This window comes from Martes martes, assembly GCF_963455335.1.
Source record: "Martes martes genome assembly, chromosome: 1".
Lineage (NCBI taxonomy): Eukaryota > Metazoa > Chordata > Mammalia > Carnivora > Mustelidae > Martes > Martes martes.
The window spans coordinates 130,283,209-130,307,132 of NC_137888.1; the positions used below are offsets into that span (position 1 = coordinate 130,283,209).

Consider the following 23,924-nt stretch of genomic DNA (forward strand, 5'->3'; position numbering starts at 1 on the left):
TTGGAGAATCGGTTTTCTTTCAACTGCCTACCTTCTGGAGTCCCTTTGAATGAACTTCCTAACCAAGTATCATCTCTACCAGGTTGGCTGATGATTAGAATTCTTCCACTGGGGTTCTGCTTCCCCCATTCAGGGACTCTCCTATCAAAATGCAAATGCATTTTGGGAGAAGTTACCCATTGTACCTTGTCAGCTCTTTGTACCTTGATGTATGTAATAGAGCTCTTGACAGATGAAAGCAGAGAAGAACTAGCAAATGGAAGTTGAGGCCACTATTACCCCGTGATGTCATAACTCCATTAAAAAGGGTAGAAGAGCATTTATTCTGTATACAGACAATATTCCACAGTGGTTAGGGACATGTCTTTAGAAGTCAGGCACTCTTAAGCTCGACACTGCCCTTTAAAGCCTGTGTGGTACAGAATAATTGTGCAATAAGCCTTAGCCAGGTTAGGACCCTGGACTCTGGAGTGAGATGGTCTGGGTTCAAACCCCAGTTCTGCCACTTGCTACTTATCCTGATCTTGGGCAAGCTGCTCAAGGGTCCTTAATTATTCTCATCTATAAAATGGATATAATAACAGAATCTATCTAGTGGGTTTTTTAGGAGGATTTAATATTTGAAAGTGATCTGATCAGGACCCGGCACAGAATAAATGCTAGAAGTACTATTATTTACAAGCTTTTGTGTGCGGCAGGCCAAAAACAAGGGGCCTATAATGTCGTTTCAAGTCGTCTGGTTCTCAGCACATCAGTCCACCGTTTTGGCAACAGCTGGCACAACTAACCCACATAAGCTGGCTTCTGTCACAGAGGAGGCAGTGTCCTACACACTTGCTTGTGTTCTCAGAATCTATCTACTCAAGATCCTCTGACCCTCACAGAGAATTCTGGCCTTCACTGGAGAGCTGGGGGAAGAGGCAGAAAAGCTTGATGTTGCTTTAGATTCACGTTGCCTTGTTCAGTTCAGAAGAAAAGTGACTGCAAAGGTAGGATCTTGGTGGGGAAGCTGGTGAAAATAGGAGAGGGACGCTGAGAGCCTCCTCTCTCTGAAGTGACTTCAAGTCATTGGCTGGTTTGTCCAAGTAGTAAACCCCCGACCCCACCCCAGCATCTCTTTTCAAAACGTGCCTGACTGATGGTGACAGTTATAAAGCTCTCTCAAACTAAGAGTATTTTCTCTTAAACCAACAAAAATACGTACTTATCTTTAAAAATTTATCTCATGTAGTGTATCTTGCTGCTCTGCTGCTTCCTCTGGTTAATTTTAATTCTTGCATATGGAGAAGACTGCAGAGTCCCAGAGAATTTTTACCAGAAGCACCAGGAAGCCTAAGCCCTCTGACTAGATCTTATCCCTAAGAACTATGATTCAAGATAAACAAAGGCAAAAGGAATTAAAACACATTCCTCCACTATCTGTTCCAGAGAGAAAGGCAATCAGCCGCAGACTTCAAGGTGATAAGACTCCAAGTCTGTAATAGAAAAGAAGCCAACTATTTTCCGTTCCCTCTTGAACAAAGCTTAGGGTCAGATAGATCTAGGGTGCTGTACATTATTGTCTTTTCATAGTCTTCATTCTGAGTGCATTATAAAAGGGTTTCTTTCTTTTAAGATTTTATTTATTTATTCATGAGAGACAGAGGGTGGGGGGAGGTGCAGAGGGAGGAGCAGGCTCTCCACAGAACCAGGAGCCGGACCCCTTGCTGATCCCAGGACATCAGGATCACCACCTGAGCTGAAGGCAGATGCTTAACTGACTGAGCCACCGAGGCTCCCAATAAAAGGTTTTCTAACACATTGGAAATGTCACCTCTCACTTCAGTAGTCCATTAAAAAAAAGTGATTTCTTGGTTGTTCTTAAAAAAGAATGGGAAATCCAATATCCCTGTTTTAGGCTTGATATCACATGAGATGTTATAAAGTTGCCCTTATAAAGAGTCTGGAGGTTACTGCAGGCTTGGCCCTAGTCACCAGTGTTTTGGTTCATTCAGGAATAATTTATCAGTGACTTTTCTTTCCCATTGGCAACACTTGAAGAGAAAGAGAGTATGTTTATCCAATTCATATTCTTAGAGAAGCTCAAGGATGCTAAGCTGCTGGAGGAGGGCTTTCGTGTTAGAGGCACTGACTGTCTCCAAAGATATTCAGAAGCTTCTGGAAGGCGGAAAGAGGAAGGCAGACTGTCACAGAAGTTCTCAACAAGGAGTGATTTTGTCCTCTGTCCTCACTCCCCACTACCCTCATCCCAGCATCTGGCAAAATCTGCAGACATTTTATCTGTCACAACTTGGGGGGAGTGAGCTACTGACATCTAGTGGGTAGAGAACAGGGTTGCTCTGACACATCTTATAAAAGCGCATCATAGCCCCGCACATCATCTGGCCCCAGATGACAATAGCACCGATGTATCAGCCCTGGGCCAGCCAGCTCTGCACTGGCAAATATTGTGAATGCCTCTGTGGCGCCTTCGGGTGAAAAGGAGTGAAAATAAATGTTCACAGAACATACTTACCCTATTTCCTCTGGAATTAGGACTGCCTGGTGTCCCTTTCTGTCCAGTTCTACCCTAGAAATATAATTGTTTCCCCAAGATTGTAAGGCATTCTGAACAACTACATCAGCATAAAAACTTCATGCACTATTAAAACAGCAGAACAAATGTGTCATGCTAGAATCTACCTGCATATTAACACTACTGGGTATCTGTTAGAGAGGAAAATGGCATAGCAACGTGCACTGCTAACTATCAGTTTCCCATATAATATCACCTGCCAGAAACTTAATAATTTTACCCGTGGAAGTATAACCCACTACAGATGTGTCTTGTTTCAGGAAATAAGGTTCTTCGAAATGTGAACTTAGGGTTGTTATTCAATTATAGAAGGGTTACATATTTTACTAAGTAATTAATTTAGACTTTATGAAAGTCTCATTTCAGTAACAGAATTAGTTATTCATACATATATAAATAGATCTATAGATGCTATGTATGTAAAATGGATCCAATTACTTGTCTTCCTTGTTCTCCTTTGGAGCCCTTTTGTCCCTTGATGTTACTGTTTTGTCCTGGATTACCCTGGAGGAAGATTTAAAAAGGATTTTAGAACCAAGAAATATTAGCTTTTTTTTTTCCCCACATACCATGGTACAATTTTAAAGTAGGAAGCTAATTTGGTTTTTTAAAATTATTATCATATAATGTTTTGTTTCAGGGGTACAGGTCTGTGATTCATCAGTCTTATCCAATTCGCAGCACTCACCATAGCACATACCCTCCCCAATCTCCACCACGCAGCCACCCTGCCCCTCCTACCCTTCTCCCCTCCAGCAACCCTCAGTTTATTTCATGAGATTAAGAGTCTTTTATGGTTTGTCTCCTCCTCTGGTTTTATCTTGTGTTAATTTGGGTTAAGTGAGGAAAAGTGAGAGAAAATTCTCCATATTTGAAATTCATAGATTTTTGAAAAAATGAAAATATTTCCCTAAGTTTGAAGGAAGAGGGTTTGGTGACAAATGAAGTGTTAAGAGTGTTTGCTAATGACTGATGAAACCATGATGATTTTCTCTTCTCTGTATTGGCACCGTCACTGATGCACTAGTCCAAACATGCTTACGCTACTCCCTCAGAGATGCAATAAGATTCCTTTTTGATCAAGTCTGCAAATAGGGAATCTGTAAGATTAGAAGCCCAATAAGTAAAATTGTGAAAATTTCTCCCCAAAATGAGCTTGAAAGTCTCAATGTAACATTAAGGATAATTAGGATCGAACCTTAGTTCCCAGTTCCAAATTTTCAAATAATCAGCTAAGGTCAGATGCACACAGATTTTTTTTCCATAGCAGTTACTTCTCAGTCAACAGCTACTACTCCAAATCCCAAGACAAGCCCTCTTCTACAGCTTAGCAGGAGACACCAGGGAAAGGAGAGAGGAATTTGGAACAACTACACAATTCAGAGCTGACTAGACCCAAGTAACTTACAGGATCTCCTGGGAAGCCCTTCTCCCCATATCCCCCAGGGGGACCTCTGGAACCTGGGCTGCCCTGAAAAAAAAAAAAAAAAAAGTATATGAGCTTCTGAGTTAGCTTGTATGAGGGTTTTATAATGGTGTTAAAATGTCAAATGTGTGTTTTGGAGGCCAAAAATTAATCGGACAAAATGATCCATGTTTCTCTCTCCCAGCCAGTTTCCTCAGACTTCTTAGGCAGTACTCAGTGCAGTTTTAAGCCTATGGTCAGAATTATCTATAGGGAGGCTGAGCAATGGGAAATTTCTCATGATCTAGCATAGCACCATCTGACAGAACTTTCTACGGTAATAGAAATGCTCTATATTTGCATTGTCTAATATGGTAGCCCCTAGCCACATGTGGCTACTGAGCACATGAAATGTGGCTAGGACGAATGAAGAGCAGAATTTTTTACAGTCACTAATTTGAATTTAAATTGTCATATATTGGGAGTGAGTATTACATTGGACATTGCAGCCAGTCTAGAAACTTTTGATGTTTATGATTAAACTGCCCACTGGAAGCCTTCACAGGAGTTTTCCACTTGTCACCTCAAACTCAGGTGTTCCCAACTCAGCTGGGCCAAACCAGGGCACTTGAAGGCATTTTGACTGACTCCTCATTTCCTGCTTTTCTGGTCACCTAGATCTAGAGATCTTATGTCCTGGAGACAGAACTGGGGTGAGAGAAGCAAGTCACCTAGGGTGCAAAATTTAGGGAGACACTCACACTTTGCATATCTCTGAGAAGGAGTACTTTCTTTTTTTTTTTTTTTTTTTTAATTTATTTATTTGTTAGAGAGAGAGAGCGAGCGAGCACAGGCAGAGAGTGGTAGGCAGAGGCAGAGGGAGAAGCAGGCTCCCCGCCGAGCAAGGAGCCCGATGTGGGACTCGATCCCAGGACGCTGGGATCATGACCTGAGCCGAAGGCAGTCGCTTAACCAACTGAGCCACCCAGGCGTCCCGAAGGAGTACTTTCTTAAATCCTGCACTCTGGCTGCTCGTTCCAGCCCGGGCCCTGCTATGTCCTTAGTATGTCTTGTGTCTGTTCTCATTGACATTGCTTTACTTGAAGGCTTCATCACTTCTCATCTTGATTATTCCAGATTCTCTCATCTATGCCTTGTATCTATGCCGTCTCTGACACATCCTCCACAGCACTGCCAAGTAATAGTTCTAATATGCAAATTCACGTGTGGTCCCTGTATTTAAAATCTTTCAAAGACACCTGATTGCCTAATGGTTAAAAGCCCAAGTCCTCCACATGGCCCACCAGTGCCTTCCCAATCTCTTCCCACTACCTCTAGAACCTCACCTCCATCTACCTGTACTCTGATGCTCAACTTGCAGTGCCCCCAAGCCTCCATGTCTTTGCTTATGCTGTTCCCTCGGTCTGGAATCCCTTTCCTCCATGTCTTGCTAATGCCTCTCATCTTCAGCTCAGGGATCGTTTCCTCTAGGAAGACTTCCTGGACTTCCTCCCTACCCTGCTGAGTTAGGTGCCCTTCTCTGGGCCAACATGGCCTCAAAAACATTCTGCACTGTCTTTGGCTATTAATATGTCAGTCTTTTAATATCCCAGGATCCTTGAGGATAAGGACGTGTGGTTCATCTCTGAATCTTCAGCACATAACCCAGTGCTTGGCATATGCCAGGTATTCAAAAATATTGGATGAATAAATGGATCAGAACATAAAAACAGAGCTGCTTGGAACCAGGTAGGCACATGTTAATAAGGATTGAATTGAATTTAAGATAAAATAATTTCACTGTGATTTGCTACAGCGAGGCCATCAAAATAATTCTGTATTTTTCTCTTGCTTTTTATGTTGTTTTCTTTTTTCCCCTGATGCAATAAAGAGAACATGGAAGCCACTGACAGGCAAAAACATTCATTTTCAGATTTCTGAGGAACACGCCCATAGAAGAACCTTGTATGCCTTGACTCCCTCTCTCTGGAATTTCTGAAAATTCCCAAATGGGAATGCAGCATCTACTCAGTAGTAACAGGACTTCACTGCATGGTCAGGTCAGCTGTCACACTTCTCCCTACGAAGCACTGGCACACATCAGTTAAGACTGTCCCTGTTACCAAATGCTCCTTCTTTGATGTATTGAAAGTGTTACCTGAGATCCTGGATCACCTTTTTCTCCCTTTTCCCCAGGAAATCCACGAAAGCCCTAAAGGAAGTCGAGGAAAACAAAATTCCCATTTAAAGAGAAATACATCAACCTCCTGACCATGTTATGATACCTGAAGCACGGCTTACCTCTCCCCCATCCAGTCCGTCAACCCCATCCTCTCCTTGTTCTCCCTGAGGGACAACAGGAGTGCATTCAGGTCAGAGGAGGGCTCTGCCACATGCTTAATGGGAAGCTAATTCCGTCAGGAAATCGAATTGCACTGAGAAGACAACTACAGTACCTTACTTCCAGAAAATCCTTTGGTTCCCTGTAAAAGACGAAATCTCTCTCACTGACACATCAAAGACAGACAGCAGTTGGATTCACAGACTGTTGGAGCAGGCAGCGGCTGCCTCCCTAAAGAAGCGATTGTGTTTCTTTAATTGCTTCTGGCTCTCTAAGCACAAAGGGATGATAGAGGGATTGAACGAAGGCTCTGAACTCATTGAGATTTCTAAGAAGTCGAATTAGTCCACAGGTGAGGACATAGATGTGTAATTGGAACAAGGCAATGGGGGGCATGGAAGAGAGAAAGGGAGGGAGAGAAGGAGAAGAGACAGCATGTTGTAGGGAATTCAAAATCACATTTCTCGCAGAGCCTCACCTTTTGACCATGCTCCCCTGGACATCCTGCAATCCCTTTATCTCCTGGGGGTCCAAATTCTCCTCGTCTTCCCTAAGAAAAGGCAGCCAAACAGGTGAAACAGGTAACCACAGTGACTCTTTTGTCAGAAGTTGCCAGCAGTTTGCCCTTTAAAAGTGAAGCTCTTCCTTCTGCAAATGCATTCATTTACCTCTGGTTCTCCCCTCTACTCAACACGTCTTCCCCGTCAACCTTCCAGGCCTCCTTATAGACCCAAGATCACACAGAGGTGCAGGAGGAGCCCAGTTGCTTCACTGTCCTCAGCAGACAGCACAGCCAAACGTTCGGAAGTTACGTCACATTCCAGCCCCCTTTCAAAGACTCTGGTAATACATGTTGGCCCCAGCATGGTAGCCAAGGTCCCAGGGCGGCCCTGGAGAAGCCAGCACAGCTGATGGTACTGAAGCCAGCTGGTACCGGGGGACCGGAGCTGAGGAGAAGCCATTGATAGGACGAGCCACTGCTACCAGAACTCGAAGATGGGGAGTGTAAGTGCTCATGGAAAGGACCACCAGGGGAAAGAGTCCCAAAGTCAGACCGTCCACTGGGGGAAGAGTGCTCAAGGTCAATGGTGTGTGCATCTCCCATCAATCCTGTTTCTCCCAGGAAATATTTCAATACAGGAAAATGCTTGAGTAAAATGAATTTCCAGAGAAAAGAAATGTGGTGCTCCTTGAAGACAGGAATCCCCCCACTCTCTCTTTACCCAATTATGTCCCTTGTGCCTGGCTCAGTCAGATCTGGCTGTAAAGTGGGTCCTTAGGGTTTGCTGTTTGGATAAATAGTTGTTTAGCAATGAGCTTGGTTATTTCCTCCCTGGTAGTTTAGGGGAGAAGGGATCTTCCTTCCTCCTGCTTTGCTTTCTTTATTCTGGAGGTTACTCCCAGGAAAGTAGGAGGCCGCACTCATGGTCACAGGACACTGAGAGATACTGAACATCGTGACCTCCTGTTGACGGGACTGCCAGCCAGATGTGGGCTTGTGGCCAGACACTCACACTCAAAGTCTCTATGCTGCGTCGGTGGGCTCTAAGACCCTTCTGCAGGTATGGGGTAGGTGGGTTAGGGCACTCCCTTTGTGGTCATTTTGTAAACTAGGTCAACACTAGAATCTTAGAGGAATGTTATCTGTCTATAGATCAGGAGACTGAGAGGAAGTTAAATGTCTTGCTAGGGTTTCTTGTCTAGGTCAGCCTTTGGCTGTCTAACTGAGCTTATGCTTTTAATTATACCTGCCCAAGCATGATATAATTTTGTTTTAAATATTGCTGCCCTGGTGGAGAGCTAGCTGGATTCTAAGGGGATGGAGATGCAGGCTGGATGCTTCCTGAACTTTCCCCACCCCAAACAGAGCCACTCAAGTATTTCAGTTCCTTCCAATCTATCCTCATAATTTGATCGATGAACCACGTGAGAGTTCTGGTTTAAGGGTCAAACAAAGACTGAGATTAGAAAACCTCTGTGTTACATGGACCCACGAAGCCGTGCCTTTCCGTGCACTAAGCACTGAGCTCCAGGTCTGAAGACAGCCCCTCACTAGAAGTCAGTCCTATTGCGCCCTGCACAGGGGAGACAGGACCATGCCCTCCTCCCTGCCACTGATAAAAACATGCCAGGCAACATGTAGGCAAGGCTGCTCCCTCCTTTCCTGCAAAAGTGGATTTGGTGAGTGTTCATGATCCAGACCAAAAAAAGGGGCAAAGGAGAAACGCATTTTCTTCCAAATCCACCAAAACACCCCATATAAACAAACCCCTTCTGTAGGAACATAAAGCTGTCCATGCAAAAGAAAATCATTGCTTGTGTTGCGGGGGAGGGTCAGAAAAACTTACGGGGTCTCCGTCCTCTCCCCTGTGTCCTCTGCTGCCTTTCAGACCTGGAAAACCCTGGGAGGAAAGAGGAAAATACATTTAGGTCAGCTCCCTTCAATCTGAACTTATGGAATCATTAGACAATTGCCTCCTTTCAACTTGGTCACAGTGTCTGCAGGGGTGGCTGTGAGTCTGGGGGAGAATCTGACAACCCCAGACTCCTGCTGGAGTCTGACCTGTGGAGCTGGCTTTGCAGCTTAGGGTGTCTGGGGGGTTCCTACGCCTAAGAGGCTGCGTGGTAGGCAGCTATAGCCGCTACAACTCTCCTAGAAGGCAAATCGATCACATTTCCAGAGAGATCATTTTATTTCCTTTTGCTTTTCTGAGAGCTCAAGGAAAAAGAAGCACTTCTCCCCCCGAGGTTACATATATTTCAGTGGCGATCATCACTTCCTCTACCACGTGGGGTTTAACTGCCTCGTGGCTTATTTACGGCAAAGATTTCAACAGGGCTTTGCTTTCCTCACCGTAAAACAGAGGTCCCAGCTCTCTGCTCAGTACACCTGGGGGCTGTGCTCTTGGAATGTAACTCTAAGACTGACCAGAGCCAAGTGAGGGGAGAGGAAACTGCTGAACAAAGCATCGTAACTCAGTAAAATGCCTAAGATCACGTACCCACGGACAGACAGCGCAGAACTTATTAGTAAGTATTTGCTCTCTTAAAAAAAAAAAATAAGACTCCATTACTTATGATATCTAAACTGCATTTGAAAAAGTGCATAAAATAAATAAAATCTAAAGGCATGGTTTAATTATTATAAAGTGAATGTCCATGTAGCCACCACCATGACCAAGAAACAGGACGCAGACTTGCCGCCCTCCCCCAACCCCCGCCAATGCCAAGCACTCCCACCAACACCCCAGGGGACACACTCTTGGCTTTTATGACAATACTTTCTTGCCTTTTTTTTTATACTTCACTACTGAATTATTCATCCCTAGACATGATTGGTTAGTTTTGCTCACTTTCAAACTTTTTATAAATGGAATCATACTACATGTATTCTTCTGCATTTTGCTTTTTTTTTTTTTTTTGGCCATTACTGTATTTATAACACTTATTCGTGTTGTTTTATGTACCTGCAGTTCATTCATCCTCATCACCTTAGAGCATTCCATTAGCAAAGACACCGTGACATATTTATTTACGCTATTGTGTAATGGATCTTCTAGAATTCGTTTTTTAAAGGGCTGTTAATCTGCAATGCCTTGCTCTTTTTGTGGTTCAGTTTCACTCATTGCTGATGAACTACAGCCTTCCCCACGGTCTCCAACACCTCTTGCACTCCTCAAACTGTTCAAAGCTGCAAAGGTGCAAAAGTACAAATGGCAAAACCAAGGAGCAACATCAAGAAGGATATGGAAGAAAAATGGGAGTCATTCTTGACAGCAGTATCCAAAATGAGCCTTTCGAAACTGGCCTCCTGCACCTCAGAAGTCGCATGAAATAAATGTCTGAAGCAATTACATCGGCATTGAGTGAAGACTGCAAGTGCACCGCGTGGCCTCAGTCCCACCCACCAAATCAAGGCACACTGGGTAAAATAGTTTCACAACTGAATGGCACCTTTGTGGCTTGCAGTCCTCGGGATCCACGAGGACCTGGATCCCCCAAACACTTGCAAAATGTGCAGCAGCAAGTCTTCTCTGCAGTGTTTCCCTAGAAAAGCAAACTTGAGTGAGCAACAATGGTCAGGAACTTCTCGGCATTAAGAACTGTATTCAGAGATCCTAAGGCACCGCCTACACAGCTATCCTCTCTCTTTGGGGAAGGGGCTGCAGAGGATCAGTGGGGCTCTATTGGCTTCATACTGAGGACGGGACACTGAGCTAGCAACTGCGACACAGCATCCCCTCTCCCCGAAAATGCTCTCTCTACAGAAAGGGCACCTGCCCCACAGATGGCCACAGACCAACTTTGCACAAGACTGCCTGGCTCGTCCTTGACAGACTGCAGCATAAACTGCTGGGAGCTTTTCTATGTGACTAGGGGCTGGTTGTTTTTGTTGTTGTTGTTGTTGATTTTAATGCCCGTGCCTTCATTTGGTGAGATAATAAAGGAGGGAAGGACACACAAAAACAAAAATAATGCTACTCTGGTCTTTCACACTTTTTCATCTACTAAAAACCATGCACTTTAGTTAGTGGGGCAAGCAAGGAGCTCTCTAGAAATACTCATCAAAATTCCAATTTCATTCTGATGGCCTTTTGAATAACTGCATTTCTGCTCCACAACTCACCAGGTACTGTGACAGCATCTTGCCCAGCTCTCTCATGCCAATGGTCAGGTGAGTCCTGTAACCAAATCCCTTTCCAAATTCAAAGCTGGAAAACTCATCGTGGGCAGTCGTATTTAGGGACACCACCAGCAGAGCATCAAGTCCTAGTCAGTAAACGTAAGAGATTCGAACCAAAGGAGTTGCACGTGAAAGAGAAGAAAGCCTGTTGTATTTCTACTCGGTAAGTGATATTCAGAGAATCAGAAAAGGGAAAAGGAAACATAGGAAGAAGCAGGACTCTTGACATATGAAGAACCAAACAGGCTTGCTTGCTTGTTTAGGCTTCAAACCCAACAGAAAAACAATAGCAGAAAACTGTGTTTAATGCCTCACCACCAAGTTTTGATAGGTGCAATTCTTAGGTATTTGAAAGCAATTTTTAAGAAAGAACATTGTTATCAGGGAACTACAAATCAAAACCACAGTGAGCTACCACCTCACACCAGTCAGGTGGCTAAAATTAACCTGTCAGGAAATGACAGGTGTTGGCGAGAATGTGGAGAAAGGGGAACCCTCCTACACTGTTGGTGGGAATGCAAGCTGGTGCAGCCACTCTGAAAAACAGTATGGAGGTTCCTCAAGATGTTAAGAATAGAGCTACCCTATGACCCAGCAATTGCACTACTGGGCATTTACCCCAAAGATACAAATGTAGTGATCCAAAGGGGCACCTGCACCCCAATGTTTATAGCAACAGTGTCCAAAGTGGCCAAACTATGGAAAGAGCCTAGTTGTCCATCAACAGATGAATGGATAAAGAAGATGTGGTATATATACACACATGCAATGGAATACTATGCATCCATTAAAAATACAAAATCTTGTCATTTGCAACAACATGGATGGAACCAGAGGATATTATGCTAAGTGAATTAAGTCAATCAGAGAAAGACAATTATCATATGATCCCACTAATAGGAGGACTTTGAGAAACAAGACAGAGGATCATAGGGGAAGGGAGGGAAAAATGAAACAAGATGAAACCAGAGAGGGAGCCAAAACATAAGAGACTCTTAATCTCAGGAAACAAACTGAGGGACAGGGGTGGAAGGGATAAGGTGGCTGGGGGATGGACACTGGGGGCGGGGTATGTGCTATGGTGAGCACTGTGAATTGTGTAAGACTGATGATTCACAGACCTATAGCCCTGAAACAAATAATATAGTATATGTTAATAAAAATAAATAGATAGTTAGGTAGGTAGATAGGGCATTGTTCATCTTCAGAGGTTTTCTAAATTTTTCTGAATGTAAATTAATAATAGTTCTCGAAGTCATCTCCATGGCTGAACACCCCTGGGGGCCCAGGCCCTGAGAGCCTGAGGATAGCCCAGGGTGAACTCCTGACCATAGCCAGGACTCCATTTATTCATTCATTCACTCACTCATTAATTTGCTCACTAGTCCATTTGTTCCACTTATCCTTTCATTAAACAAATATTTGCTTATTAGAAGCCTATTGTGTATTAATCACTATACCAGGGACACAAGATGAGTAGGACAGACACACTCTGTCCCTTCACAGAAGTCCAGTCCAATGGAAAAGGTGGACAGGAATCAGATGGCTGCTCTGAGAAGTGGAAATTGTCCTGAGAAGGAATGGCAAGGTGCTTTGAAGGCCTAAAGGAGAAGCTCCCAACTTGGTCTTAGAAAGTCATGGAAGGTTTCTGGGAGATACCTGCACTGATCCTGAAGGACAAATGGAAGCTGGTCGAGGTAGAGAACCAGAGACAGAAAGTGGAGAAGGACTGGGAGAGTTCTAGGTAGAAGAAAAGTGTATGCCAGGAATGGGGGCCTGAGGCGGAAGGTGTGCTGAAGAAAGAAGGGGATGGCTCTGTATGCCAGAGATGCTGAGTGTGGGGAGTGAGGGGAGGTCAGAGTGGGGAGAGGAGCCAGATCCTATAAAGGACCAGAGGTTGTACTAAGGAACGTGATGTGCTCAGAACAGTGGGAAAAGAGGACAATACAACCCAGCAATCAAGCAGGAAATTTTATGGCCTCTAGGGAGGTTGCCCATGGACACTAAACCCCAGAAACCAGTGTGGGTCTATACCCAGAAAGTCTCAAACAATACATCTCATCTGACAATCAGTGGAGCCTCATGTCACTGCATAAGACTCTCAAAACTTCTGCAGTTAGCTTCCAGCTTGGTCTGAAACTAGGATGAGGGTTAGGGGTTGTATACTAAGAAATGCTTTTCAAGATCTATGTGGATTTCACATGGATAATCAGAAACAGTAGGGAGTGTCCTAGGTCAAGAGCCCTGGAACCATAATCTAAGAGAAGAATTTGTGTATACATGGTTTATTGAGGGAGAAAGAGATAGAGGAAGGGGAGGAGGATGTTGTAAGCAAGAATGTGCCTCAGTAAAGTCTTCACCTTGATATGACTCATGAAGGACTCTGGTGTGTAAACTGTATCAGAGTTGACCCACTTGAGGAAGGGTGCTATGTTTTCTATCCCTTTATCGATTGTCGCCCTTCCATTTCCAGGTGGGACATTGTGTAAACCCACCCCCCACTCCAAGGTAATGGTTCAGGTCAGCCAAGGACACATGACTGTAGAAGGTCACAGGTAAAAGCACGTGGCTGTGGCATTTGCAGTATCTGGGGGATAACCATACAGGCTGGTCAAGGGGGTTGGGGAAGGCATCAACAGCATCTGCTTCCAATGGCCAGACAGATCCCAAGATCTACCACACCTGAGTAAGAAAGGACTCATTAGCACATTCTGTGTTGCACCACTTAAATTTGCAATTCTGTACCTGCTGCTCTGAGCCTGTCTGATTGATCTTCAAGCATTATCTCGCTTTCACCCCCAAGACCATCTGAAAAGATGAGTAGAACCTAGAGGAAGAGAAAAGCAGAGGATGGGATGATGTGAAAATGAAACATATAACTGGGGAGGACGAAACAAATGAAAGAATGCAGAGATGGGAGACTGAATGTGACAAGAGTACCTGTCCATGGGATTTAGGTCTATCATTAAAGGTCTCCCACAGCGACTGTAGGAACTGTGCATTCAGATGAGTTGGCCCATCGACATTGACTTGCAGCAGGCTGTCAAATATTGCTCTCCGGTAGAGTTGGAACTTGGCAGGGTCATTGTTCACCTTGAAGGCCACGTTCACCTGCACCTCTGTGCCTGCCCCACAGCTGACCCTCCGGATGGAGGTGATGTCCTCTAAGATGCTTGGGAGGTAGGATTCCAGCCGGGGGTGGCCATAGAACAACGGCTGCCCCAGCAGGTGAGTGGAAATGTCAAACCCGACCACTACATCCATAAAGCAATCTGGAGACCAAGAGAAACGAGGCCAGATTAATGAGTAGACAAGAGTAAGGAAGAGCAGACCAGGCAGAAAAAAGGAGAGTGGTCATGGCATGGCTCAGGACTAGAGTGTCCCTAATACCCAGTGTTCAAGAAGGCAGATATTGTCTGCTTGATCAACACAGATATTTCCTCTCTCCTCTTTCAAATATTTCAAGTTCCAATCATGGTTTAGCCTCATTTTCAGTGGCTGGCTGTGTGTGTGTGTGTGTGTGTGTGTGTGTATGTGCGTGTACACACATGCATATTTTTTCTTTTAATGATGACATATTATGATTCATATAATCATAACATTTTAAGAATTTGAAATATCCTTAGGGATTTTTTAATCCAGAGGTCACAAATGTAAATGGCTACAAAGGCCAGGTGGATGATGTAAAGGAGTTAGATGGACAGGGAGCAAAGAGAATGAAAGGAGAATGACCACCCCGTCTGTTCACTACTCAATTCCCACTGAGAGTAGCCATGCGGGAGATGGGTCTGGTGTAATCAGATTGCCTTTCTTTTTCCCAAGGAAAGCCTGAAATCTCCATTTTTCATGTGCAAAACTTTCAGTTTGTAAAAGCTGTCAACTAATTTTAACAAGTTGTCAACATTAGACAGGACCAATACAATTCAGCTGTAAGTTGCCATTTGGTCACTTCTGACCCTGCCTGATTGCTCATTTTATCACTAAGGAAATCATGATGCCTGGAAGTTGTTACTACTGCACAGAGCAAGAACCCTGGCTTTTGGATTCCGGTGCCAGTGCCCTTTCCACCACTGTAATCTGCTTCTAGCTGAGCACCCCAAATGGGGCATAGACCATCTGGAAAGCTTGGAAAGACCAACCCATTCTGTGAAAGAAGTGGCTTCAGTCATGACTCCAGAAACAGAAGCACGCTGAGGAATTTCTGCATGTTGTACAAATTACACAAAATGTTATATCCTGAGATGTCATCCTCCCAACTCCCAGCCCAAATGTACAGAACCTGAGTCCTACATGGTGACTCTCACCTGAAACGAATAGTGACCTCCCCATCAGATGGCTCATTGCTGTCCCTTCATTTCTTTCCCTTCCTCCCCTCTTGACTCACTTACCTCCTGGCCTTTACAGCCATTGGTTTTTTGACTTCTGGGAATCAAATAATCACTAGGGCAAATTCAAATCTTTACTATGTTATGATTATACAAATGCCATCATTAAAAACAGAAGAACATATGCACACACATAGGCTCAAACAGACACACAACACAGAGACACACATAGGAACACGGAGTCCCTTACAAGACGGTTTGACAAAGTTAAAGTAGTAAAGCTGCCAACTAGCCAAAGTCTGTTTCACTTACTTCCCATGGAACACAAGGCATTATTCAAGGCCTGCCACAAGTGGAGGGGGGCAGAATTAGGAGACTGACTTTCGGTGGTAAGAGAGGCACAAAGCCTGGCTTGCAGTGAGGGGTCAGGACTGACCAGAGGACACAACCCAGGACCTCCTCCAGCCTCTGCACCTTTTTCCTCACCTCTGAGGGAGGCTAGCTAATCCCAAGCTTCCTGGAAACAGAGGAGAGGTCTGTTTGCACTGAGCACTCTTCAAAAAATACATTCAGCTACAGCTAGCCGCCAGGACATCTTGGGGAAATGAAGCCCCAGGAAGGTGGCAGTTAAATCAAAAACAAATACAGAGCAAGGGGAGCACTTACTGGTGGTCCCGCAGCTCTGGCAGATTTCACGAACCATTCTTTTTTTCGTATCCACATCCATTAATGTATTAAAGTCTTTGAGGGTGATTATTTTTCTAGAATCGCCTGTTATTGGCAGAAGTTGTTCCTTATGGACATCCCCTATGCCCCAAACCAGGATACAAATTCCGAGGTTTCTCAGGACTTTCACTTCATCAGCCACATTGTAGTAGGGATCCCTGGATGTGATGACAACCAAAGTTTGAAGGACACCAGCATTTCTTCTCCCACCAGAAGATGGTTCGAACATGACTTTCACTTTTTCAAGGGCCAGGTCAATTCGCGGAAACCCGTTGCTCTTGGTGGTGGTTTGAATTTGAGTCTTCAGCTTCGGTATTGTCAGAGAGTTTTTCAACTCAATAATTTTCTGGAATCCACTCCCAAATTGAGCCAACCCGATTTTTATTCTCTGGTTCTGAAGGTTAAAATTATCAATTAAGTCTGACATAAAAGTTGTCATGGTAACAAACTCTGAGTGGGAGACCATGTCAGAGCCATCAAAAAAGAAAACCACATCAGCTTCTTGAATGTCACACACTGCAATTGGGAAAAACAAAACAATTATTTTCCTCACGAATTATTCTAAATTTTCCCTTTCCTCAAATTCTTCAATTGCTTTACTAAATCCCCACATTAGTAGCAAATTGAGATAAGTCAACAGAAGAGAGAATTACTGGTTGAAGGAAAGAAGGAAAGAAGGAAAAACAGTGGGAAGGAGAAAGATAATAGACTTAAAATTTTAATATTTATATATTTAATAACTTCAAAGAGCTTCAAATTTTAATATTTATGTGATTCATTTGAAAAGACAGTGAAAGTTGCTTAGAGAAAGAAGTTTGAATAGATTGAATAAGTTCATTAAAAAGTAATTGCAAAGGCTAGAAATCCCTTCGATACACTCAAACTGGAAGGTTCACCGAAGTCAAGGTAATGGTACCCATGTATTATGGTTAGTATTCCTGTTACTATTAATGCTACCACTTTACATTTGTGTTGAGAATTACCATTTTAAAAAATGTTTTTGGCATACAGTAACTTAATATTCATGATCATGTTATAAGGAATTAATCTCATTTTATAGATACAGAAATGGAATTTAGAGGTTAGGTAACTTGCCTAAGAATACACAATTGTTATGCAGTGGAGTGGGTACCTGGACCACGTCATTCTTTTTATCTTTAAATCCAGTATTTTTTTCTGCTGCAGTTTTTTATAATATCATAACCCAAATATTAAAATGCAATGGGACAAGTGCTAATAGCTAATAAAGAGGGCAAAGGGTCATCTCCCTGAAATCCAAGGTGAAATGTCCCAAACCCAGGGATAATATTCTACCCTCAGTTCCAATCAAATGCAATGGCTGGGATAGGGACAACACAAAGGTGATTAGTAAAGGCAGTTGAGAACAAAGAATGCCCGCTATCACACAATTCTTTCTAAGAGTTATCTGCCCAAATAGACCTTCAAGGAAGAATTTGCTGCCAGTTGTGGGAGTGTGGTCAACAGAGGGCCTCAGACTGTCAGCTCCTTCATGGTTAGCCTCACTGCAAAGAGAGGTCTTGCAAAAGACCATGACCTTTTAGGGAAGCTCATATCTGGGGACTAAGTGGGAAGGGGACATAACCACCCAGTCATCTTAGTCTGATGCTGGACAACACTGATGGGCAATATACACTCCAGAGCTCTTCGCCAGGTTTGGAGCTTTGTCAAGCATGCTTCACTGTGCAACTACTTCTGCCCATCCTTCTTTCCCACTTTCCTTCACAGGGTGTGGATCCCTAATAAACACCATGTATCCTAGACTCTGCCTCAGTATCTGCCTCTAAAAGGTAGGGATGGGAGATGAGAATAAAACAGACTCCATCTTTGTAGGAAAAGACTGTAGTCCTGGTGATGTAGTAGATTTGGTGGGGACCCAGTGATAAACAGGAGGCCATGCCTGCCCAAGGAAATCAGTCTTGTGACAGCTATAGATAAAAAAAAATAGCAAATATGTGTTCGGTGCTACCACCAGGAGAAATAGAAGGTGCAGAATCAGGGATACCCAGTGGGATCACTGTCAGGTATTGGGACAGGAAATTGGCAAACAAAGGCTGAAATGTGAAATACTAGATACAGTGTGGGAAAATGGGCTGGTGTATTCGTGGTGGGTAGAATGTTGTGTACAAAGATGCAGAGGTATTTCAGATTGACAGGAGAGATTGTAAAGTGGGGAGTGGCAACAGATGAGGTTGGAGATATGGACAAGGCTAGATGGAACTCAGGAATTTAGAAACTATAAACTGTAAGCAAAGCAGTGACATAATCTAGTGTGTGTTAGGAAGATCACTCAGTGCTCAGAACGGACTAGAAGGTGGCAAGACGAAAGGCAAGAAGACCAAATTTTAGGGTGGGAGTCTAGGGACAGGCTAGAACAGGCAGAATTGAAAAGGTCCTGCTGCCTTGGGAAAAGTCACAATTTTTATTAAAGATAATACCATCATTCAGTATCCGAAACCAAGGAAACAAATTCATTGCTCACTTTGAGCCCAGAGGGCCAATCTTACACTTTCCTCAAGTGGGATGCCTGTGGCCGTCCCTAATCCACTGGTATCTCATGGAATCCACTTACGTCCCTTCCCTCCCTATGCCTACCCACCAGCCTCTACTACTCCATATTGAACTCCCATATCCTTTTGTCTGTATTAATGGCCCATATCTAGAAAAACACACAGACTACTTCAACTTCAAATGGCCCAAGAGAATGTCTATAATCCCATTTAGACTGTCCTGGATCTCTGAAGACAGAAGTCTATCTGTGAAACCATGCAACTCTGAGTCTGGCCTGCAACTGGTATTCAGTGGTTGCATTGAGACCATTAACGGAATAGCACAAGAGGCCCTGAAATGGGGTAAGGTCAGTATGATCCCAGGTAGAGTTCCTTTCTGCCAAGAAAAAGGGAACAGGGTAGCAAGACCTCAAAGAACATTTCTGAAACCTTCTTCCATAAGCTCTTCAACGGATGCTGTCATGGAAAGGCAACTTTCAGATCTTGCTCAATCAATGCATTTCTTTTAGAAATAAGAAAATAGCCTGAGCAGAGAAAGATTCAGCCCATGACATCCAGGTAATGAGAAGCCAAGATTTAATTTATTTTTTTCTTAACCTTCTATTGCCACCCCCAGAGAAACTTTAAAAATTACAACTTACGCTCACGGGCACTGATACACATTCTTTCTTGCAGAGGCAGGTAAATATCTTTCAGTTTGTTGAAATTATCTACATGGAAAGTATTGTTTTTATTCCCTGCCATAGCCTCAAGTTCAAGTTGGTTGGCCTTTCCTACACCCACTGCGTAGATATCGATGCCTTTGTTTCTCAATTTCAATGCTGTGTCATTGAGCAGATTTCGGTCATCAGACTCGCCATCGGTGATGATGATCAGCATCTGCTTCACATTTTGCTGGATGCGGCTGCCATGTTCTTCCGTGAACATTATGTTTGTGTGATCAAGAGCCCTGGCAGTAAAGGTACGCCCTCCTGTGTCCCTGCGCCTCCTCAGGTGTTCAATGACTGCAGATCTGTTTGAGTATTTCCCAAGGTGGAAAAGAACCTCAGGATACTCTGAGTATTTGAGAGCTCCAATCTGAACTCGGGCACTGCCAACATCTGCTTTCTTCACCAAATGGATAGTTAGATTCATCATGCTTTCTTGCTCTTCTGTATTTATGCTGCCTGAATGGTCCAGCACAAACACAATGTCCAACACTTTAATATTTTTGCAATCTGAAAGAGAAAGAAAACAGGCATCACAATCTTTCTGCAGTGTATTCTACACAGACAGCTGAGAAGGGCGAGGAAGCGAACGTCTGCCATGAACCTACTATGTGCCAGACACTGCTTCTCACTTGTTAGACATGGCTGTTGCCATTTTACAGAGTCAGAAACTGAGACTCGGTGATGTACAACTTGCCCAGATCATGATTCCACGGAAAGTGTAGCTGACAATGACTCTGCAGTGGGTGGTTCTTAAGCTACACCACTCGTTTCTGCTATATCTCATTAGGACAAGTGATGCGTTTTCCTAGGCAGGCTTTCAACTGAAATGAAATGTCAGAAGGTAGTTTAATATCAGTATAATGATGAGATAGGACTGATGTTTGCCAAACTGGCCTGCTGCTTTAAAGAGCTCGGAGGCTCTCTGTATTAGCTGGGATTTTTATCCTACCCTCTCTGGCTCCAGCTGTCTTTTCAGATTCTGCTAGGTGAGCTGTTCCATGTGCACCATGCCTCTCTGCTTTCATTTCCACTCCTTCCCCTCGCCTCCTGGATTAGAACCCCGAAAGACCCCAAGTAGGGGGAGAGCTAAGGCCCTATCACTTCCGCTCAGCCCGAAGCTCTCCTCCACATTGGAAGTCAAGTGAGCACTCTGGAAAGGTCTCCAAAGTATGGGGTTTCTCTCCCCTCTTTCTCTTCCCTCAGTAACTTAAGTACATGCCTTCTACAATTTCACTTTCTCCCCTTCCCACCCAAGTATGGTAACTTCAATCCTTATTTCTGGCAATGGTCTCAAATTCTCAAGGCTAAGATGCTGTGGGTGGGCCCAGGATATATCTGTAGGAACCTGGGGCAATGACATGATTTGACATTTATGAGTCAATCTGATGTGTGAGTCAGCTGAAATTTCACCTCATGCTATAGACAGGGCCTTCACAAACATCATGTTTATCAAAATGAAGGAATGCCAGGAAGATCTCCATGGATTTCAAAGGTGGGGATGTGGCCTGTCTTAGAATGTCTCAACATTACCAAGAGTTTGAGAATCATTGCCATTTTAATTAAGCTGTTATGAGAGAAATTGCAGTGTCACTGCCCAAAACTCAGAGTTTACACTAAAACATTTTGTTAACTTGTGAAAATTTCTCACACAGAATTCTGAATAATATAGTCCAAGGGAGGTCTCTATGTTGCCCGGGGAACAACATACAACAAATTAACCAATACTTCAGTGTGTTGTCCTGGTTGTATCCAAAACACAGATAACGGCACATGATAGATTTAAAAGCAGAGTTGTTTTTAGTCTTATGTGTGGATTTATAGCCAAGTTCTCATCCAAGAGCCATTAAAGTTGATGGACTCAAACTGAAGATTTGCTTGACGCAATTTGAAAAGCATTACAGTTTGTGAGAGATAAAAATGATGATCCTGAACAATCAGTTTTAAAAAGTAACAAATTAAAATTTTCCAAAGAGATAGATACATGAAAAGACAAATGTAAAATAGCTCACTCATAGAAGTGGAGAAAAATAGGTGAATCAATGAAATCCTTTAAAACAGGATTTGGGGGTGGGGGGAGGGTATGCTTAGGATATTGGATTTCGTTTACCTAAGAAGAAGAATTTGTATTTCTAGGTATTTACCACTTGACAAGGATTACAGGTAGGCAAGAAACATTCTGGGGAATCATTTGGGATTAAAAATTTCCTTTGGAAAATCTAGGTATTCAGGTAGTAAAAAGTTGGAAGTTCAATGGAAAATTCTGAGAACTTTTTGGAATAGCTTCAAAGTCTCCACAGCCAGACTACATTGTTGCTAAACTGGCTGACAAGATTGTTCAAGTGGAATATCCCTGGAGGTCACAGGTATTTTAATAAAACATAAATAAGACTAAAACTTAACACCACAGTCCAGAGAGAGTCCAAGCCCATGGTACAACCCACTGTTCACCTGAAGAGGTCAACAGCTCACATTTCAGAGTCCTGAAGGATAACAGTGTTACTCACCATGGAGAGCACAAACACGAAAAATGAGTTTGCTTTCTATTGTCTTCAGATCATCAAATTTCTCAACCTGGAAGACCAAATTGCCATCCCCACTGATCTCCTCCAGCTGCGTCCTATTGGCGCCGTACACCCCCACAGAGAAGATAACCACACCTTTGTCCCGAAGAGCTTTAGCAGGGTCTCTCACAGGATCTTGCGCTTCTCCATCCGTGATGAGGATAAGAAACTTTTTGGCCATAGCACGGGCCCCCTTGGCAGGGGTGAAGTATTCATCTATAGAAGTCAGTGCATTTCCGGTCAAAGTGTTTTGGTTGATGAGAGACATTCTGTCTATTGAATCAGAAATTTCATTTTGTGTAAAGTATTTATTAAGTTGGAATTCTTCTTGAGTTTGATGGCTGAACTGAATGACACCAATCTGAGTTCTATCTGGACCAATCTGAATCTTGGCTAATAGGTTTTTCATGAAGGTTTTCATTTTTCCAAAATTGTCATGTCCTATACTGCCAGAACTGTCCACCAGAAACATGATGTCAGCCTTCATGTCTTCACATCCTGCATGTTGTCAAAAAGACCGGAAATGAGCCAGGTTGACAGGATTTTCAGAATATAGAGAAATGGTAAGACAGAAATAAATGCATTGTCAGAAAACATCAAAAATTAACTCAAGCACCTGCTACTACATTTGAAAATTTAACCTGTAGAGGCCTGCTGACTAGAATTCTGAATCAGAAATCCACTGAATTATTATCCACGAAGTTTTAAAGAGAAAATGCAACTTCCAAAGCATATATTCATTTATCCATAATTCATTTATTCATAATTCTTGAGGTGTATGAAATGCCAAGTATCAGGTTATGTGTTAAAGGATGCAATGATGATCAAAAAAAGGAATCAGAGAAAAAGCAATCAATTCCCTACACTCATAGGACTACTAGTTCAGGTTTTTATGTATAATGTAAAAACACAAAATTCTAAGCAATCTTTATGTTGCATTATTTTCTTGGATAATTTAACATGATTTGATAAATATTATAAATCAATATTAAAAATCAGGGTGAGAAACTTACTAGAGATAATAAGTGTATTAATAAGCGCATATCCATTCAGCATGGACTGTTCCTTTATTTATATATAAAATTTGAAGAAAGGTACCAACTGGAAATTCACATATTTTTGTGTGTATATATATGTGTATATATATATATATATATATATATATATATATATAAATGTGCATGGATGTACACATTGAAGACCAATTTCTATAAGCCACAGAAAAAAAACCAGTGTTACTAATCCATTGTACAGGTGTGTGTGAGTACATCTATCTCTCTCTCTACATATAGTATGTAGATATTGTTGTTGGCATGTATCTCCTTAGTTTTATCCTTTTGGTCTACCTGCTCTCATTGCCATCTTAAGTAATCCTTCCCTCAACACTCACAGAGTCTACCCCATACTATTTAAAAATAGACAATTAGCATTAGTCAAAAAGAATAAAACAATGCTTATTATTTTTTAATAATTTATGTAAGGCCCACCAGGGAACATTAAAACCACCATTTAAGACCCAAGCTGCGGGACCATCTTGAAAGTCATTAATAGAGAGGTCACTAAATATATTTGTGGCCTTGACAAGGCCCCACTGCTGTGAAATGTGGAAGCCTCCCTTCCATGAAACATATGTAAAAGGAGTAGACTTTTACATGTGGTTTAGTGCTCACTGGGTCTACCTTCTTATATCTGTTTGTGATGAGACTGCTTCCCATCCTCTAATACCTGGTCTCCCATCCTTCTGTGTCAACTAGTTTCAACTAGAAACTAGCTTCAACTAGCCAGGTGATTGTCCAGGAAAAGACCATATATCTTAGTCTTCCTTGAAGCTTTATGTGGCCCTGTCACTAAGTTTTGGTCAATAGATATGAGCAGAAGTGACTTTCCCACGTCTGGATCATAACATTAAAACAATTGAGTGTAGTGGACTCATATGGCCCTTTCTCCCTTTCTACAAATGCAAGGGGAAGAGAACTAGGGGTTCACTTTTGACCTAAAGATGGGAGCTATGTGTTGAGCATGGACTGGTCTCTCTACAGACCTCCACTACTCCCCCTGGACCATTATAC

The 23,924-nt window shown here is 42.9% G+C and overlaps 1 protein-coding gene across 1 annotated transcript in view; it reads right to left on the bottom strand.

The window, feature by feature from the left end:
- The window catches only part of COL6A5 (collagen type VI alpha 5 chain), a 93,147-nt gene that overhangs the window by 53,996 nt on the left and 15,227 nt on the right, over positions 1-23,924 (bottom strand). Inside the window, exons 5-19 of the mRNA XM_080818735.1 lie at positions 21,799-22,353; positions 19,226-19,801; positions 15,997-16,572; positions 13,946-14,277; positions 13,751-13,832; positions 10,949-11,091; positions 10,276-10,368; positions 8,670-8,723; positions 6,800-6,871; positions 6,437-6,463; positions 6,282-6,326; positions 6,139-6,192; positions 3,984-4,046; positions 3,014-3,079; positions 2,516-2,569 (exon numbers count right to left, since the gene is read on the bottom strand). Coding sequence (XP_080674861.1) covers positions 2,516-2,569; positions 3,014-3,079; positions 3,984-4,046; positions 6,139-6,192; positions 6,282-6,326; positions 6,437-6,463; positions 6,800-6,871; positions 8,670-8,723; positions 10,276-10,368; positions 10,949-11,091; positions 13,751-13,832; positions 13,946-14,277; positions 15,997-16,572; positions 19,226-19,801; positions 21,799-22,353 — 2,792 coding nt within the window. The remainder of the gene's footprint in view (positions 1-2,515; positions 2,570-3,013; positions 3,080-3,983; positions 4,047-6,138; positions 6,193-6,281; positions 6,327-6,436; positions 6,464-6,799; positions 6,872-8,669; positions 8,724-10,275; positions 10,369-10,948; positions 11,092-13,750; positions 13,833-13,945; positions 14,278-15,996; positions 16,573-19,225; positions 19,802-21,798; positions 22,354-23,924) is intronic.